This window comes from Spea bombifrons, chromosome 2 (genome assembly GCF_027358695.1).
Source record: "Spea bombifrons isolate aSpeBom1 chromosome 2, aSpeBom1.2.pri, whole genome shotgun sequence".
NCBI lineage: Eukaryota > Metazoa > Chordata > Amphibia > Anura > Pelobatidae > Spea > Spea bombifrons.
Genome location: NC_071088.1, coordinates 15,180,561 through 15,201,036, shown reverse-complemented (window position 1 = coordinate 15,201,036; position 20,476 = coordinate 15,180,561). Strand labels below are relative to the sequence as shown.

Genomic DNA, 20,476 nt, shown 5'->3' with positions numbered 1-20,476 from the left:
GATCAAACCCATAGAGTCCTCAGGTATGTATAGGTGTTAGGGGATACATTTAGATGTATTTGGTTATGGGAAGCCATGTAGAATTTTTATTTCTTAAAAACATGGAACTCATTATATAGAGTTTAACGTCATATAGGAACCATTTGTCCCATCTAGTCTGCCTGTTGTTCCTGATGTAGTCACCAAAGCCTTACTCAGTTCTTGGTCTGGTCATAGATTCAGCATTTGTAAACCTTACAAAGCTGTGATAAATAAACAGTACAAAGAAATATATTCAACACAATGGTTACAGTAGAATAAGGTAAGGGGCAGAATAAGATATATAAAGAGAGTGGTTGGAATGTGTACATGTATGTAAAAATGATGGCCAAATGAAATGCTAGTTTATTTTTCCTGAAGAACTGATCTGTAAACTGCTCTTTGTTTAGGGGGATTATAAAAATAATTATAATATATTAATATACCCACACTACGGGTGCAATTTATAAACAAATATGTGGTGTTATAATTTAAGTATGTTCTTGAAGTCATTATACTTTTTATCAGCTAAATCATCAGAGTGAGGACAAGATGTGAGATATGGGAAAATGTTGAAGTCATCAATATTTTCCTCGAAAATAAATCAGTAGAGAAAATATCAATTTAACTTGCTCTATCTCCTACCAACAACTTTAAGCTATAACAGCTATAGCTGACTTTATTGACAGAAAGACTGATGATTTTAATTATTGTTTCCAGCCACTAGATCTGTGGGACTGTATAATAATTTTCAGTGGCTTATTTCATTTATACAGAAATGTCACTGTCACTTATTATACTGAAAGATGGATGGATGGTCCAATGAACAATTTGTAAAACAAATGGTGTCAAAGCAGCTGATCTTTCTTTTGTCTGACATCTATTAATATAAGCAGCAGAACATACTGTTTCTGAAGTTTAGAGATGTTTGGTAGATTATCAGGTATCTGCACTGTGAACGTCTTGTCTGCATTGTACATTTCACGTGTGTGAATACATAAAAATAATAACACTTTGTCAATTTTTATGTGAAGTAGCTGTTTCCAATAATCTCGTTGTGAGTTTATGAGAGGTACAAAGTATGTGGACCTCAAATTCCTTTGGTAGACTATTAGCCGTCTTTATATATTAGACTTGTACATCAACTGGAGATTTACATACATGAATGTATGTATCATGAATGTATTAAAGGCACAGTAATGGTCACAGGACATTGAAAGAACATGGAGGCTATACTTGCAATGTATCTGAAATTAAGGCTTCGGGTAGTTTCAAACAGCTATGACATAATTGTTTTCTAAAACAACTGTCTAATTACTTTAGTAAGAGAGGCTGGTTATAATAATGATTGCATTGATGAAATATCAGTAAGTCTGGAATTTATTGGTACCATGAAAAGAAAATAGTGACAGCTTGACTGCTCCCTCTGTCCATCCTTAAGATGGTACTTATTGTGATGCATCATCTGACTTTTATGTTCCCTTCAGCATACCAAGACATTTTTGACCTTGCAGAAAAAACTTGGACACCCCTGTCATATGACGTAATATGTACTTGCCTAAGGGAGTTTAGTATCAAAGTCGTTAAGGCACAATGAATAGGTTCCAAAATAGTTTTTATGAAGAACAAAGCATGCTCCCCATGTTAAAGTTAAGGGGGTTGGCATGTGGCCCATCACATGCCAATAAATGAAAAGAGATTGGTTTATGGAATCTAGATACAGTACAGTAGTCAGTAGAGATTCTCAAACTATATGAAAGCTGTTGAATTCACAATTCTAAAACGTGTTTATAAATAATCCTACCGGAGTACTAAATAAAAAAAAAATAAGCATTAGTTTCTCTTTTGGACAAATGGCAAAATGTGTAAGTGGCAAATTATATTTCACATAGATAAATGTAGAGTCATGCATTTCACGAATACATCTAATTAAAAATTAAATGTTTGTTATGTTCGGAATTATTATTATTATTTATTGTTTTATATAGACATCAAATTCTGTAGCGCTGTACAGTGGGTAGACAGGACATAACAAGTAGTATGTAACATAACAAATTGACTAACAGGTCAGACAACAGGTGAGGAGGGCCCTGCTCAAACGAGCTTACAGTCTAGAGGGAGTTGGGGTGTATTACACAATAGGTAAAAGTGCCGTTGTTAGGGATAGACCAGCCACACTAGTAAAAGTATTGCAGGAGAGGGACTAGGAAAGGTGAGCTAAAGGAATATGGGAGGCGTTATTGTGCTGTGTTGTAAGCATCTTTAAAGAAGTGGGTCTTGAGCGATTTTTTGAAGGAATACTGGCAGTTATGTTCGGAATAGTCTTAAATGAGATAAACTGGGGAATAATGGTACTCAGTAGATTCTGGAGCATTTTCCAGTGTGAACCCATAGGGTCCAGCTCATGACAACATTTCTTTTATGAAAAAGAAGCATTTAATAACAAGGGAGAACACAATTTGGCATCTTGATAAATTAATGGTAAGGTGCAATTTTGGGCATCATTCAAAAAAATCTAGTTATAAAGATTAAGATTATAAAGAAATACTGAACAAACCAGGTTTCCTCGTTCTAGAAATGAGACATGTTGGAATATGATAATTTGATAAAATATGTATTTATATTTTAATTCTAAAAATGCTCTCACCATTTTAGCTGTGGCTGACTTAGGACTGGCACTGCTCAGATGCTGGAGTACCAGAGGGTTTAACCCCTTAATGACAAAGCATTGTTTTCAATGGGCTAAGGGACCGTCCATTGTCCTTAAGGGGTTAAGTTCTTCACCAACATTGTATATTGCCTCATATGGGAATCATACAAGTACTTGTGTTATTCCAAGCCCACAAACATTGTGTGTATTTATAGTGTGCTTGTGAAAAGGTTATACACAGTATCCTCCTTCTGCCAGGATATTTTTAAGAGCCCCTTTGCTGACCTTTAATTAATGTTTCAATAACCGTGTGGTCATGAACCAATTCCCATATCATTTGAAGGAACAGGAATTGTTGATAAATGGGTGATTGACTGTACAATAAAATTGGTATTTGCAGTGTAAGTAAGGTTAACAGAGGCTATCCTAAGGTGACATCTAAGATTTAATATTGATCATGGAAGCACATGTCATTTATCTGGACAATTCATTTTTCTATTGTCCTGTGTCTTTAAGAGTATTTTTCAAAAGCAAGCTGTTTATTGATTTTGAACACGGAGGCTACAATCAAACCTTAATAATGTGCTAATTAAGTAAAGGATACATTTTGGGCTAGGGTTCGACACAAGAGGTCCCAAAACTAGCCACAAGTTTTGGATACTAAGAGATATGATGTAGAATGGTTTCACACAACAAAACAGCGACAATCGTTCCTATTAGACACCCACACTGAGCCAAACACATATAATGCGAGTCAAGACACTGGGGGGGGGCAGATGTATACATTGAAAGGACCATTAAACTATCATATGCATTAAAATACATGTCATGGTCAGCATTTTCCCCTTTAATGATGATTTTGTTCACTAAGTGTGAACTATAACTCACTTTTCTTGCTCACTTAACCAATGCAATTAATGTACGGTTACAGTACATAAACTGCCCATAGCATTTGGTTGAATAATAATGCCCTCTTTATTAGTTAACATATAGAAATCTACACACATTTGTTTTAAAAATATGGAGAAAGATTTGTTCCCCAAATTTTAGGTGCCATTTCATTCACTTTTTGTTTAGGGTTGTATACATTTCAAAATATATCTTTATTTGATAACTACCTTGATATGTCTTTCATGAAAATTGCTTAAAGAAGTCATAATGATCATAATTATAGTATTATAAATAGAGGTAAGCTCAGAAAAGCAGCCCCCCCGCCAGGGGCGTAACTAGACGCCTCAGGGCCCGGGTGCGAGAATCTGTTAAGGGCCCCCCCACCCCCTCACCCCCCCAAAAAAAACATGATTTTTACCCAACAATTTTTTTTCAACAAATTACATATGGAATAATATCTGTAAATTTTTTCAACTTACTTTATCTTCAACAATGCAGCATTCAGGACAGGTAAAAGGTGACACGTAACAGCCATTGATGGTGTGGTTCTGCAAATATAAAGGACAACCATTAATCAACCTGTTTTATACATTTAGTGAAGTTATTGTCAATGATGTATATTTCTATAAGAAAACCAAGAGAAATTCATGGCAATTATGGCAATGTTAGACAGTAGAGTGACTTCCTTTTGGATTTCAACTTATTTAACCCTCTTCACTTCCAAATGACTAATTTACCTATGAAAGTATGCTATTTATTTTGATCCCATAAACTCTTTTTATGCTCTTAAAGTTATATTATACTAAAATTCCTCTAAATAGCTGTGTGAAAAGGATATTGAAGGCAGATACTCACTTCCTCTGCATAAAGGCATTTGAAATTAGATTAAATCAATTTAGAAAATATAAATACTGTACATATATATATATATATATATATATATATATATATATATACACACACACAAATACTTACTCAAATTTTCAAATTTCCTCAAATGCGGCAAAGAAACTTCAAAAAAGGGTTCACAACAGGGTCAACAACGGTAACTTCAACTTAACTACTTAAACATTTAACTTTCTTTGATGGAAAACCTGTAAAAACACAAAATGTTGACATACTTTAATAAAACAACTACTGAATAAAAAGAACCATGCATTCAACTCAACTGGTTAGTTCAACTTGGAACCAAGCATGCAAGGTTCAACCAAAAAACCTGTTAGTAGAACTTGTAACTAAAACCGTAACTTGTAACGCAAGCGATTTAACTTCACACTTACTACTCTCTCATTAAAATTGACGACGCCTTGCTTTCGCATCTGCAAAGTCGTCAACAATGCTGTCAATGTTCAGTCTTCTAGCTCTCTCATTTTCAATGCTTAACGTTGCAAGTCCCGAAAGTCTTTGCTGAGACATTGTGCTTCTCAAATAACTTTTAATTAGTTTTAGCTTTGAAAATGACCTTTCAGCAGTTGCCACTGTTACTGGGAGGGTGAGGAACAGCAGCAAAGCTATGCAAACATCAGGGAGAGTAGAAGATAATGCACTGTTTTCAACAAGCAGGAGGTGAGCAAGGCCCTTCACAGTGGAACAACTGCGAATCTCTTCCTGAAGTGCTGAACGGAAGGAGAGGAGTTGCCCAGGAAAATCTGGTGAAATATCCTCACTGTAGAACTCATGCAGTTTTGTTGCTGCTATTATCAAATTGTCATCAGATTCAGAAGCAAGAATGATGGGCTGAACTATCTGAAATCTGTTAAGGACTGCATTCATGCCAGTAAATCTGTTTGAGAGCTGGCTTAAGATTGTGTCCAAACACCTATAAAAAACAGTTGTTTTAAAGTGTTCTTCTGGGTCAGTTAGTCTTTCATCCATGCAAAGCTCATCGAAGTGGCACTTTACTTTTTTAATTCTCTTATTTTTAAACTTCTTTTCAATTCCCCACTTTTCTGCAAGTGTTATTGCAGCTGCTTTTGCGTCTTCAAAATTATTCCTATAGTTGGAAAGGGCTGTAACAGCATTCTGAATGAGCTGCACTGCACCAGACAATTCCATGTCTGTCGATTGCAAGACTTTTGAAATACTATTGACATGGTTCAAGATTTTTGTTTGCAGGACAATCAGAAACACAAACTGGAAAGATTCAATTTTTTTCTTTATACTTGCAGCATAATCTCTCTCTTTTGGTTTTGAAGAGACAAGGATAATTTTTGATAATGCCTGCATGATGTCTAGAAAACGGAAACGCAACGCAAGCAGGGAATCATGTCTAGAAGACCAGCGTGTAGGACAAAGACTTTTTAGTGTGACGGAGGACTCAGCAGTGAATGATGACAGAACGTTCCATCTTCGTATACTTTCCCCAAAGAAGATATATACGCTCTGCACGATGTCAAAGAATGAGGAAACCTCTTCTATGTCAGCAACAGCATCCTGAATAACTAAATTAAGGTTGTGTGCTGCACAGTGAACATACAGGGCATTTTTTTCTTTCTGTGCAATACGAGCCTGAACCCCAGAATATACACCACTCATGCTTGCAGCACCGTCATATCCCTGACCACGACACTTTGATATGTCAAGGCCCTTCTTTTCTATGCAGGCAACAATATCACTTTCTATGCCTGCTGCCGTCTGATCTCCAATGGCATGAAACCCTAAGAAAGCCTCCTTTACTGTAATGCTAGAAGCTCTCATATTCCTATCCCTTTCCACAGAAACATAACGAAATATCTGACTCATTTGATCAATTTTAGATATATCCTGTGTTGTATCCATTATTATGGAAAAAAATTGTGCTTGTTTGATATCAGCAACAATTTCTTGATGCACTTTGCTTGACAGAATTTCTATGACTTCATTTTGAATTTTAGGACTTAAGTATTTTACAGTACCTTGAGACTGGGGTAACTGGAGAAGTTCCTTTAAAACTGGGTCATACTCTGCAAGCAGTTCTATAATGGTCAGAAAGTTGCCATTGTTCACCTCCCCCAAACGCTCTCTGTGACCACGGAAGGCCAGATTAGCCATTGCCATTGTTAAAGTCACATTAACAATTCTACTTAAAACTTGCCTCCAAAAGTTTTTTTCCCGTCTTATCTGGTTTTCATTTTCCTCATCTACAGTTTTATGCCGCCTCCACTGGTCATATACTAGACAAGCTTCAATATGAGTTTGTGAATACTCATGCTTCTGAATTTTAGCAGACAGTCTCTGCCACTTCTGGATCCCTTTTGCCCATGCAGGTTCAAACCCCACCTTTTTACGGTCTGCAAATAACCAGCATGGTTCACAATAAACAGCATTAAGTTTTGGAGAGTAACACAGCCACATTACAGAAAGTTTAAGCCCTGTCTTTGTCACCCGCTCATAATAGTGCTCAGAAAAGCACCTTTTCATGGAATCGTTATCCCGCGGGAAAGGTCCTGGAGGTCTGCATGGGCCATGAGCCAATATAAACCTTTTAACATTCGCATCTGTTATCGTGACTGGGTAATGCCCCCGATCAGTCACATATTTCTCACCTACAATACAACTCTCTATACCACCACTTGAAGCTGCTCTATTGCTCTCCAAATCTGAATCAATGTCTTTATTGGTGGTGATGCCTACTGGTTGGTCTTGCATTGTGCTACAGCCTTCACCTGGATTGTCGTCTTCCACCAGTGGAGATTCAGTAGAGTGAGTGTCCTCACTGACTCCTGTCTCACTGACGACATTTGGACTTTCCTCCTGCACAGATGGTTCACTTTGCTCACTACTAGCTATAGCACTCTCAGACACAGTTTTTGGGATGGGAAAGAAGTGGCTTATTTTTGGGAGTTTCTGAATTTTCATTTGCTCCTCTTTGGCCTTTTTACGTTTCTGAGCACCACTTTTGGATGACATGATTGCTGAAAAATAGGTTTTATCTGTAAATAAAGTATATGACAGATAATAGTACACAAGCCCTTCAGGCAAGGAACTCTATGCACAGATTATAGGTTGAGTTGGACAGATATACATTTTACAGTGCAGCAGGGTGAAATAAGAAAAAAAAACAACTTCACCTGCATGATTGCTGCGTTAACCAATCATAAGCAGAGATGGACATCTGACCCAAGAGTGACTCACCTCTGTTTGTAGACTGGGATTGGGGACAGAGGTGACATTGGGAGGGGCTGATTGGGGACAGAAGTGACACTGGGTGGCTGGAGGCAGGGCCAGACAGGGAATAAAAAGCAGCCCTGACAATATCTGAGCCACAATTTGTACTATCCAAATAGCTATAAATCATTCTTTTTAAAACTATATTAAATTGTTCATTTACAATAACAGAATACCACATTACAATCCCAGGAAACAAAAGTGTTAAAAGGCCAAAATAAATAGCAGGGAATAGAGAGAATATTAACTCCTCACCATCCATGTATGCTAGATAAAGGTGACATCAGAGCTCGGCAGATGTATGAGATAGAATCTTTTGTGATGGGATTGGGAGTACATCAATACACTAAAAAAGTCATGTCACATCTGAAGCCACAATTTAGTGCCACTAATAATTTTTAATAAAATATGCAGATTGAAATAGAGTAAATAACAAAAAACCTTTACCTTTCTTCACACTGATTTCAGGGCCTAGAATGTTTTGTCCACTGAAGTGACTACAAATTCAGAAATGGCGTTTTATCTCTGGATAAATAAAAATTACACAGTTCTATTTATTCCTACAGAAAGTAAAAAAAATGCCTAACATTAGGGTGCAGTCTTCCCTCCTTCTGACCCTGACCATGGTACTCTCCCCAGAGTCCCCTTGTCCCTCATTCACTAAACCATACCTCTCTTGCTTACTCCCTGTAGTTCATGTATAGATGAAATAAACAACACATGTAAACAGTACGTTCATGTATAGATCAACTGAATAAGACATAAAAACCCTGTATTTACAGGTATACATAAATGATGCTTAAGAAATATAGATCACTCTATCACGTGATATGTGTTCAAATTAAAAAGTGAAAATTAAAAGTAAAAATAATAATAAACAAGACTCCTCAAGCAATGCACTGCAGCAACCTGACAAAACACTCCTCAGGATGTTCAAGACCGGACGTAATCAAAGAAAAAGGGTCGCATGTACATAGGGCGAAATCAAAGAAAAAGCGGCGCATGTACAAAGGGCATAATCAAAGAAAAAGGGGCGCATGTACATAGGGCGAAATCAAAGAAAAAGGGGCGCATGTACATAGGGCGAAATCAAAGAAAAAGCGGCGCATGTACAAAGGGCATAATCAAAGAAAAAGGGGCGCATGTACATAGGGCGAAATCAAAGAAAAAACGGCGCATGTACAAAGGGCATAATCAAAGAAAAAGGGGCGCATGTACATAGGGCCCCTTTTGTACATGCGCCCCTTTTTCTTTGAATACATAAATAATGTATGGAAACATAGCAAGCAGATATAGATCAACAGAATAACACACAAACCCAGCATTGCAGATATAGATCAAATAGAATTCACATAAAAACTCTGCATTAAAGGTATATTTAAAACCCCCTAAATTATAGGCATAGATCACAGGTCTCACACCTCAAAACCAGCCCTGGCCTCCACACTGCCCACATAGAACCTGACCAGCACCCAGATAACACACGGAGGGTTTGCCATCTTTGTCCCCAAACAGCACATCCTGTGCCTGGCTGGATGGGGACAAAGGTGACGCTGGGGAGCTGAACTTGTGTGTCTAATCTATATAAAAGTATTTATATATGTGTCTAGACAATTATGTCTATATAAAAATAAATCTAGAAATCTCCATTTTTTTTTTAAGAAAAAAAACTTTATGCGTTTTGTCCCCCTCCACAGACACACACATATATTTATTTTTATGTTTATAATTGAAATAATAATGAAATAATAATTTAATGCCATATACAATTTTTTTAAAAAATACATTATTGTACTGACCTAACTATTCCTTCCACTTTGGGGCCCTGATGAAGTGCTGATGGCGTGATAGATGAAGACTTTCAAACTGGATGTACGTGACTGACACTCCAGCTCCAGCTCCAGCAGTCTGTGTGAGGGGGCGGAGCTTTCACCCCTCATGCTCTATGTGATCCGGTGATCCTGTACTCTGAGCGTGAGGGGGCGGAGCTTTCGCCCCTCACGCTGTATCAATGATTAGGCGGCCGTCGCCAGCTCCGTGGCGCGGCTTGCCTAATTTAAAAAAAAAACAAAAACGGTTTCGGGCGGCCCCTTGGCTTGGGCCCCCCTTCCACCGGGTCCCGATTTTGTGCGGCCCCTTGGCTTGGGCCCCCCTGCCGCCGGGGCCCGATTTCGTGCGGCCCCTTGGCTTGGGCCCCTCTGCCGCCGGGGCCCGATATCGTGCGGCCCCTTGGCTTGGGCCCCTCTGCCGCCTGAGCCCGATTTCGTGCGGCCCCTTCGCTTGGGCCCCTCTGCCGCCGGGGCCCGATTTCGTGCGGCCCCTTGCTTGGGCCCCTCTGCCGCCGGGGCCCGATTTCGTGCGGCCCCTTCGCTTGGGCCCCTCTGCCGCCGGGGCCCGATTTCGTGCGGCCCCTTGCTTGGGCCCCCCTGCCGCCGGGGCCCGGTCGCAGCCGCGACCCCTGCGACCCCGGTAGGTACGCCACTGCCCCCCGCCTCTTTCTGTACCTGTGTTGTTAAATTCTATGTTGTCAGTTTTAAACTTATTATTAATTTTTAATATCCTCCTATTGTAATGGCACTACAGAATCTGCTGGCTCTCTATAATTAAATGTCTTAGACATACTAGATAAAAGTACCTGATTCTAGTGGTATCATTTATTTATCATTTATTCTTTCATGCTCTTGTTATCTTTTCCACATTAAGCTCCTTTTCTAATGATTGATATATATTTCAATAATTTGAAATGGCATTCACTCTCTCCTAATACTACTAAAGTTAAACATGACGGACATAACACACGTCGCATGTTGCTTAACACTTATGTAGCTTGTAGCAACTTGTAGTTCAGATTTGTCAACTCATTTTAACGTGGAAGGCCTCATATCCATATCTGTGAGCTTTCTAAATGAGCTGACCCTGAGACCCTAGAAATATTAACTCTTTAATAGCCCATTGTAAATATTCGATGTAGCGACATGTCAAGTGTGTTACCCAAATGGTCATTATTTTAAGATCCACTTGAGTCACTTTCGTTCTAGCAGCCAGGGCCGGCCCGACAATGGAGCCGAGTAAGGCAACCGCTCCAGGCGGCACTTTTGAAGGGGCAGCACTTTGCCGCCCCAAGCCCTTTTTTTTTTTTTTTTTTTTTTTAAAGCGAAAGAGAGAGAAAGGGGCGCCGAGTGGTTTTCGCTTACCAAGCTGTCAGTACCGGCTTGGCGCCTCTCTCTCTTTCTCCTCTGCGGTGAGTTTCCCTGTTCGGTCTCGGTGCCGGCTTGTAATGCTGAGCATTACAAGCCGGCACCGAGACCGAACAGGGAGACTCGCCGCAGGACTGCTGAAAGGTAAGTACAAGGGGGGGGGGTGGCAGGGACGGAGGGAGAGAAAGGGTAGATGGGGGGGGGCGGCATTTTAAAATTCGCCCCAGGCGGCATTTTGCCTTGGGTCGGCCCTTCTAGCAGCTAACAACCTAAACATACCAGTAGCAAAAGTGCCAATAATTATATATGATCAGAACTGTGTAGAATAGGAAGGACTCAGGTCCAGGCTGCGTGACCTTGAAAATCTTTCCCTTCATCCTGAGAACCAGGCATAAACCCTGAGACTTAGAGTCAAACCATGAGGGTTCCCAGGTATTTACATAGAACCATAACCAGGTAGCTACCTGCCCACTGAGAGGGACTGGAAAGCTGGTTTTATAAACCTATTTTATTCTGCCTGGCAAAAGTTGATACAATACAATAGTGTGTATGGGGTTTTCAAGTAATATGAAAGCTGTACATACATCCATAAGGGTCTCATACAGTCACGCTGCTGCCTGGAGGGCAAAGGTGTTTAAGATCTTATTGTTCCTATAATCTAGTTTCATGAAAAATCACTACACAAGACAAGAAAATACAGATACATTTAAGCACAACGGAGGAGGTTGGTACAAAGCCATGTTTTGTGTGCTAAGGTAGTTCATTCCGTAATTTGAGATGTTTACAAGTGACCCTTTCTTTTGGATGAATGTCAGTCTATTGTCTGATTACATTCATAGCATGAGTTGCAAAAGCAATAGAACTACCATAGCAACACATTCATTTTCTTTCGCTTAAAATATTTAAATAAGCAATATCTCTTGTCATGAAACAACACGAAAATGGATCCCTATTTTGTTGTTTTATTGCTCGCATGTATACTGTATAACATATTGATCAGAATGGGCATTTTGAAGTCTATTTTTGGGCAGTATCTATCCAAATGCATTACCCTATGCAATTTTAATTAAAAAGTGGGAATTGAAATAATCATTTTATAACACAATAGATAAAAAGGGAAGTTACATGGAAAGTTTGCAAGAAACTAATGAAACAGTATATCAGGCGAGCTGATACATTATCTGATCAAAGATCAAATCATTTGAGACATCAAAGAAATGTACCAAAAGGGACTCTTGTTGGAATATATCTAACCTTTGAAAAAAAAAAACTAGAGGTATTCAGTGACTAAGAAACATAAAAGCAGACGAAAGAGAAGAAAAGATAAAATTAGTAAATGGAACAACCATCAAGGAGAAGTGCACCATATTGCTTATGAAGATTAGGAGAACATAACAGGTGTAAAAATATGAAATATATATATAATTAAAGGTTCTAGAGTTTTTCTTAATCTTTTAAACATTTAACCTATTCACATTAGCCTCAAGTAATAGTCCTAAGGTATTGGGGCTTTTAAATCCGGTTGACTTATTTTATCCTGAATCTTGTTCTACATGCAAACTACAACTAGGATCAAATACTACAGGGGCTTCCAATTTTTTCAAGTAAAATACATATATATAATATTAAAAAGAAACCTTCATGGCTTTTAGAATAACTTTATTCATTTATTAAAATTACCTAAAGCTTGTTCTTCTTTGTTTTTCAGTATTGTAATTGTTTTATTATAAGTTGGATGGGTAAAGGCAATGTTTTCCTCAAAGGCCTATTAATGTAAGGAGTCTACTTTAAAATGTTCTTTGTCTAACCATTGTTTCAGCACATTCTAAATAATACAAAACACACCTCCAATTTCCTAGTTTACAACTAAATCCCAAAAATATAATTTTATATTCAAAAAGTTTGGAGTTTCATAGTCATACACCAACACAAACACACAATCTCTTTCAATCTCGTATCGCTGTAGATGAATGTTTCCAATGCATACAAAACAGGAATATGTCCGTTACGCCAGTGTCCAACGATGTCTTCCGCTTACCTTAATCGCTTGTGTCCTTTACTGTGTACCTGCCTGCTTGATAACTGTGGCCGCACCCTTCAAATTCATAAGGATTTAACTTGCATCTAGTGGTGTTTTAGGCCCAGGGCGGCAAGGCTAGGGGGTTGGCAGCCTGTCTGCCACAAAACAGGGGGCATATTGTCCTCTTGGGCAATCAGGCTTCCTGGTGCACCACTGTTTAGTGGGCCGGTTAAAATAAAGAGATCACTGATCCCCAGCTGGTAGCCTCTATAGCTCACTTCCATCTGCGTGTCCTTAAAATGTAAAGCATATCCTGGCACGTAGCACCAAGGAAGGTGATGCGGAGGGGATGGCACCGCACCGGGTTAGGCTTATGCCAGCCCCAAAGTTAGATACGCCATTGTGTGTATACAGTATGTGGCCACACACGTGTAATCTATCCCCAGTCTTTTACTGTACATGTAGAGGATATTCTAGGTGTGCACTAGAAGACACACAGTGATGATCCTACAAAATATTTTATATTTCCGGGCATGCTAGAGAGGACGAATGGTTCTTATCTGCGGTCAAATGCTAAATTTCAATTTCTCTTTCCCACTTGAGATACTCAGAAAACATCCAAGGAACACCAGCCATTAAACATGAGATGTTAGTGTACTTCATTAGATTTTTATTGAAGAAATAGAAATGTCTCACATGAGAGATGCTTATCTCACCTTTAACAGGGAAAAAAAGAAGCATATGTACAGGTAATTTCCATTTTGGTAACAGATAAGTGGCACTAACACTACAACTGCTATGTTACATGGAAGAACATGTAACTACAAGGCGTGCATTAGCACGTGTATACAGAGTAAACTTCATCCTTTACATTTGAGAATTACATAATTACACATGATCTTTTCCATTGAGATTTCGTTTATTTGAACATTAAAATGAAAATACATGAGGTGTTAAATTCCATATCATATTTAGAAAAAAAGAAGAAAAAAAAAAGTTGCTTTGTTTTTGCTTCAGGTATGAATCGGAGATGTTCTCTTAGTGCAAGATTTGTAATAGAATACAATTCGAATATGTTTTATCTAGCACACGGCTACCCAGCAGATTCATTAAGCGGATTCCTTGATGCAATGTTGACAAATAACAGATTTATAGGAAGCGATATTATTAGTGACATCATTTTAAATATAAACGTTCAGTCCTTCAAAAAAAAAAGAAAGTATTGTATATTCCTCCGAACACTGATTAACAGACACTGTAAACGGTATCATTGCAGGCATATGTTACAGTAAGACGATTCCTTACTACATACACTACTAGTGCATGCTCTCATAATAATCGGCAAAATAACCACTAAAGTGCCAGGGCAGCTTTTAATTTTTTTTTTATTTTTTACATTTTAATGGGATAAAACTAAATCATAATTGTTAAAAATAATAACAATAATAATAATGCCATATATTACAGCATTCGTGTTATTTAAAAATATATATATTTGGTAAATTCGCTTGGAACGCCTTACCATTATTATCAGTATCATTAATCCGTTTTGTCGTAGATAATTTTTATTTTCGGTGTAAATGTGTAGCTTAGATAAGTAAAAAAAAAAAAAAAAAAAAAAATTGCAGGCAACCAATATGTATGGAAGTATTTTGTTAGAAAGCAGATGGTGCTTAACAGTCCACATTTGTCACAAACATGCAGTTAAAAGTTTTACAAACTCATTTTTGTAATGTGTAAAAACAAGTTTACATTGCAAATCTTTGTATGACATTGTAAAAACCGCTGTGAATATCTTTCAGGTATTAACCAATGTTTTCAGTCCACAAGGATTACAATATTATAGCACTTTAAGACGAACACAGTAATATATAGATATAGATATATATATATATATAAACATTTGTATATACTTATGTAGCTAAGTCATTTCTCGGGGGGGGAAGAACCTGCACATTTTTGGGACAACTTTTCAGACTAGCAATGGTTAGAATAAAAATGAACATAAGAGATTTGGGGATACAAATGCTGTGTGCATATTAAAATACCATATCATTTATATCAGGAAATAATAAAGCCCAAGTTCGTGATGGATGGTAAAGCATTGCACCATTGGGAATGTTGGGATACATGTTCTGTAAGGAGTGGCAGCGTCCTGCGTCGAGCATCATGTTTTATTCTCCTAAGCTTTTGGTAGAATAGGAAATTTTATTTCAAGACTATATATTTCAACTATAAAATCCTGGAAGGTTACCTAGCCCTGCACCACTAACATTGCATCCATGTATAAAATATACACAATAGGCTTAAGCCCCTGGAATTCTATGTATTTTTGAATTCATGTATCGTTGTAAATGAGTTTAAATCTGATTTTATTACAAAGCACGAAAACAACAGAATAGGAAAAAAAATACTATGTATTTAAAAAGTGCAAATTATTAATTGGATTTTAGCCTCAAATTCTAGTTTTAAGTTATGAAATTGAAAGACATTTTTTCCTTTACTGTGTCTCTTAACCATATTGGGAATATTTGATGTATTTCGCAATCCTGTACCGTGGTTTACTGTCACTAGTATTAGCAGCTACCGTATCTCTGATTTCATTTACTATCATAACTATATTTAACATATTATTGCATTTTTCACATATGGCGTGAATTATAAAAACAAGCATGCAGTCACATTATTGAAGACATACGTAGTGGAAATGTAATACTTTATATGATTTGCTATGTTAACACTCAACCATATCATATTATTTATACTTGGTAAATTCTGCCCAATAGGTAGGCATCACCATTGTTTCTGGTGTGTTTCAGAACAAACAACTTGAAAGTCTTCCACAGTTACTGTTGAAATTGCTATATATATATATATATATGACCCAGACTTCCATTATCCGATTATTCCAGTTCTTCATATAAATAAAAGCAGACAATCTTGTTGGATAGGCAGTCATGCTTTAAATCATTTTTAGCTTGATTAGCTTGTTGAAATCCCAGACTGGAATGTCCAATATCTAGGAGATTATGGAAAAGTTGCCATTTTAAAGGGATTTGTATTTCTAAGCATGAAAGCTCATACTTGGTATGAAGCAGATGGGGTCTACGACTTTAGAGCAGAAGCTGGCTTTGGAGAAGGAAGTTCACCAAGCGCTGCATATGCAACAATTGTGATCAAAACATCACTCCGGTCTTTCAGGGCAAAGACAGCAGTTCAAACACGACATTTACACGTAATACCAACCCATTAACTTGCTCATTTTTGTGTAAGAGACAAATCTTACGAAAGCAGAAAAAATACACATAATTTCAGTAGTAGCCAAAATCTACACCACATATGCTGTAGCCCGTACTTGAAGAAGGAGACCTCCACTATATTTTTTTTCATCAGAAGTTGGGTACATCAGTTACTTCTTCATCCTCAAAATATAGGTTTTAATTATATTGTTTGGGTTTTTTTTTTTCTTACTTCTTAGTTTTTACATCAAAATTTCATTTTATTAGTCGCATTTCTCATGATTTAACAAAATGTTTAAAAGAAACACCAAAAGATCAATTTTTGTGAATGAAATCAGCTTTTGCTCAAAAGCAATATACCCCATAATAATAATTAAAAAAAAAACATTCGAACTCTGTAAATTATACGCTATTTTGATAAACCTTAATATGTGTTATAGTCACAACAAACCAGACAGATGGCCCAAACAGGTCCTTCATATTAAGTTCATAATTAGATGCGTAAATTTCAATCACTAAATTCCACACATTTGGTAATGCTTTAGGTATATGAAGAAGTCGATACTGTAACTTGCACTGTGAAGTTAAATGCCTATATCAAATTCTGTATCATTTACTGTGACATTAAGTTAAACCTCACAAAATGCATAGACGGGAATTTAATATAAAGAATTAGTCCATTTATACATAAAACACATATCTTATATATTTTTTTAAACTTATTTTTTTTATTTTGTTTTTTGTTTTTTGGCAAACCCATAATGGTAAAGAATTAAATTAAAATCTAAGCAGTAGAACAATAATTTTAGAACATCACTCAAATGTGGTTGAAATTGAAAACCTGAGGCTTTGCACTGGTTGTTAGTTTAAATAATCTTTCCTTAAACATTGTGCTTCCATTATAGAACAAATAAAAACTAGAATGAGCTAGAAAAAAGATTTGTTGTGGACAGTGCTAGGACATACAGACAGAAATTCAAACACGGCATCTACACATAATACTGGTTTAGTTTATATCTAAACAGATATAGGGGCATTATAAAATAGGTACTTGTGACTTGCTTACATCCAAAAAAGTTAAATATGTATCAAATAATATTCAAATTGATTTAATACATGTACTATTTACAAGATTTACTGAAATGCCTATGTACCATGTTTGAACGCTACTGGTATAAGAAAAGAACCGTGGAATCCAATAAATATGGACAATGGAGACAAGATAAATAATATTATATTAAAAAAAAAACAATCAGAAAATGGTTTAATAAAACAACACATTTTCTAAATAAACTAAAACAAAATAGTAAGCAGAAGGACTGATTCATTAAAAAATTGGATTTTTAATATAATTCAGCCAATTTGCATTCCGTGCTAATTTAGCTATTCTACTACTATAAGAATGAAGATAGTAGGCCCGAATGTTTGATATTGTTAAATTAACATTTTCTATATTCTAGAATATATTTTACAATTTGAGTTAAGTAATTGAGCTGACCTCTTGTGGTGCACACTTCTCCAACAAATATGCAACACATACATAAGTATAAAAACATTGTTCAAAAGTGTCTAACGGAATAAAATATAGTACTGGTTTTAATCAATTCTATACCTAGTAGTACTGACAATAGGACACACCACATGTAAGAACATGTATGTTTGCACATGTGTGTATGTGGGTGTGCTGGAGATTCAATATAGGAGGGCAGTCTGAAAGAATATTGTGTAAACATAAAAAATAAAATATGGTGCGTAAAAGAGATAAAACGTGTTAAGGCTGTATATTCAAGCACTGTAAGACTGAATGTTAACAGAGTGATGATGGCATTGTAACCGGTAAGAAATGTCCTGCATTACGTTCTGCAATTAAAGTATGGCGCTGTCAACAGCTGATTGTTGGGACAAGCTAGCTACTGATAGCAGAAGTTAATAAAATGTAGCTGAAGATGGTCGAAATGAATTCTGAAAGATGATAGCCAGTTTTCTCCAGCAGTCAGCCTGATAAGTAGAACTCCGAGTAACCAGGTTTGCATTTAAATGAAATATTCTTTCTTCTCTTCTGCGTTAACTTGGCTGCCTTCTGCATTGATAATGGCAGTGTCTGCATCGGGGGCATCTTCCGCTCCTTTAGCTTCATTTGTTAAATATGTCCCTATAGAGATGAAAAAAATTATAAAAAGAAAAAAAAATGGTTGTTGGAAATTTCACTTCTTGTCAATTGTCACTTGTTTCATTTAGAGATTGATGTGGAGCGAAACTTCTTACAATATATTACCATATCATTTATATAAAATATTCTGATCTACATCCGATTATTTTAATGTGGCATCTGAATTCAGAAGAGCTGCAGTTTCCTTCTTACAGATTGGCATACGAATAAAACAAACAAAAGCATTGTGTTTAACCTAAAATCACCTCTATCACTCACGAATGAGTTTAAATGTGGAAACTCAGATGCATTTTGTAAAGTATGCTGATACACAATGCATGTTTAGAAACTGCACAAATATTTGCATTTAAAATTTAAAAGATCCATTTTGCTAAATATGTGTTAATACTAAAGGAAACAAATTAACCTTGTATTACATACATTGCTCTAGCAATTCAATTTTTTAACATTAAAAGTCACAGAAATCTAGGTGTGATAACTATATCGCCATGTGCCCTTTCTGTTATTAAAGTGATGATATCATTTAACAAAATACAAAGTGAGTGAACAGAAGAAAAATCTAAATCAATCTATATTGGATATGACCAACCCATGCCTTCAAAACAACATCAGTTCTTCTAGGTACACTTGCATAAAGTCAGGGATTTTGTAGGCATATGGTTAGGTGTGTAGGAGGAATAAAACTGGGCGAGGAATAGCCAAACTCACTAACAAGGTGAGGTTGCCAAAGACAGTTTAATGTCAAAAGTGATATACCATGGCAACACTGAGAACAGCAACAAGACACAAGGTAGTTACACTGCATCAGCAACGTCTCTCCCAAGCAGAGCCGGCCATAGGTGTTCTGGCGCCCTGTGCGGACTACTCCTCTGGCGCCCCCTCATCCCCCCCGCAAAAAAAGGAAAAAAAATCTTGTCACAAAACTCCCCTTTCTCACTATCTATCCCCTCTCCCCCTTCTCACGATCTACCACCTCTGTCCCTTCTCACTGCCTTTCCCACCTCTGCCCCTTCTCACTGCCCCCCTCTGCCCCATCTCACTGCCTCCCCCCTCTGCCCCATCTCACTGCCTCCCCCCTCTGCCCCATCTCACTGCCTCCCCCTCTGCCCCATCTCACTGCCTCCCCCCTCTGCCCCTTCTCACTGCCCCCCCTCCCCTTCTCACTGCCTTCCCCTCCCCCTCTCCCTACTTCTCATTATCCTTACTTACCTTGTTGAGTCCTGCGGTGGGAGCGGGAGGCGTCCGCCTTCCCGCTCTGCCGTGGTGCATGCTTCACAGTTGAGCGCCGGAATATGACATCATATTTCGGTGCTCAGCATGAAACAGCGGCACCGCGATGGAGTCACGGAGAGTGAGGGGCGCCGAGCGGTCACTCGTGAAGTTTTCAGCAACTGCTCGGCGCCCCTCACTCTCCATCGCGGTGCCGGCGTTTCATGCTAAGCAGTAAGCACCGAAATATGATGTCATATTCCGGCGCTCAACTGTGAAGCATGTCCCTGCCCGGGACTTAAATTAAAACATTGGGGTTGTTTTTGTTTGTTTTAACTTTATTTAACATCCTTCATGTTAAATAAAGTTAAAAAAAAACTTTATTTAACATGGAGAATGTTAAATAAAGTTAAAAAAACAAAACAAGAAAAACAATGTTTTAATTTAAGTCCCGGGCAGGCGCCCCTGCTGCCATGGCGCCCTGTGCCACCCGTAAGGCCGGCCCTGAATTTGAATTTTGTTAAAGGATAAAAATAAAGTAAACATGTCTATTTTTGAAAGCACTCTTACTTTACGGTACGACCTGCTCTAAAACCTTTGCATAGTATTTATATAAATATATATATATCTTTGTTAGCAGGTATGTTAAAAAAAATGCATTAATAATTCCACAAAACATACAGTGCACTGTATAAATGCCTGTTTTAAAATAAAATCTACGAAAACAACATAGTTGTAGCTTGAACAGTCATTTTTATAATAAATTACAACACACTATTTGTGCCATGGGCCAGATGAGCATACTGGGATTTACAGTTCAAACATAACTTGGCTATCACTTCTCCTTTAATGAATAAGAAAAACAAATGAAGTGTGTGTGATTTCAGCAGAAATATATGAAAAGGAAATTTATATATATATATATATATATATATA

General features: G+C 37.4%; 1 protein-coding gene across 2 annotated transcripts in view; it reads right to left on the bottom strand.

Moving 5' to 3' along the window:
• Positions 1-16,862: 16,862 nt before the first annotated feature.
• CADM2 (cell adhesion molecule 2) overlaps positions 16,863-20,476 on the bottom strand; it is a 616,782-nt gene continuing 613,168 nt past the window's right edge. For both annotated transcript variants that reach the window (XM_053456894.1, XM_053456895.1), the window contains one exon: positions 16,863-18,313. In XM_053456894.1, the coding sequence (XP_053312869.1) occupies positions 18,195-18,313 (119 nt within the window). In that variant the 3' untranslated portion in view covers positions 16,863-18,194. The remainder of the gene's footprint in view (positions 18,314-20,476) is intronic.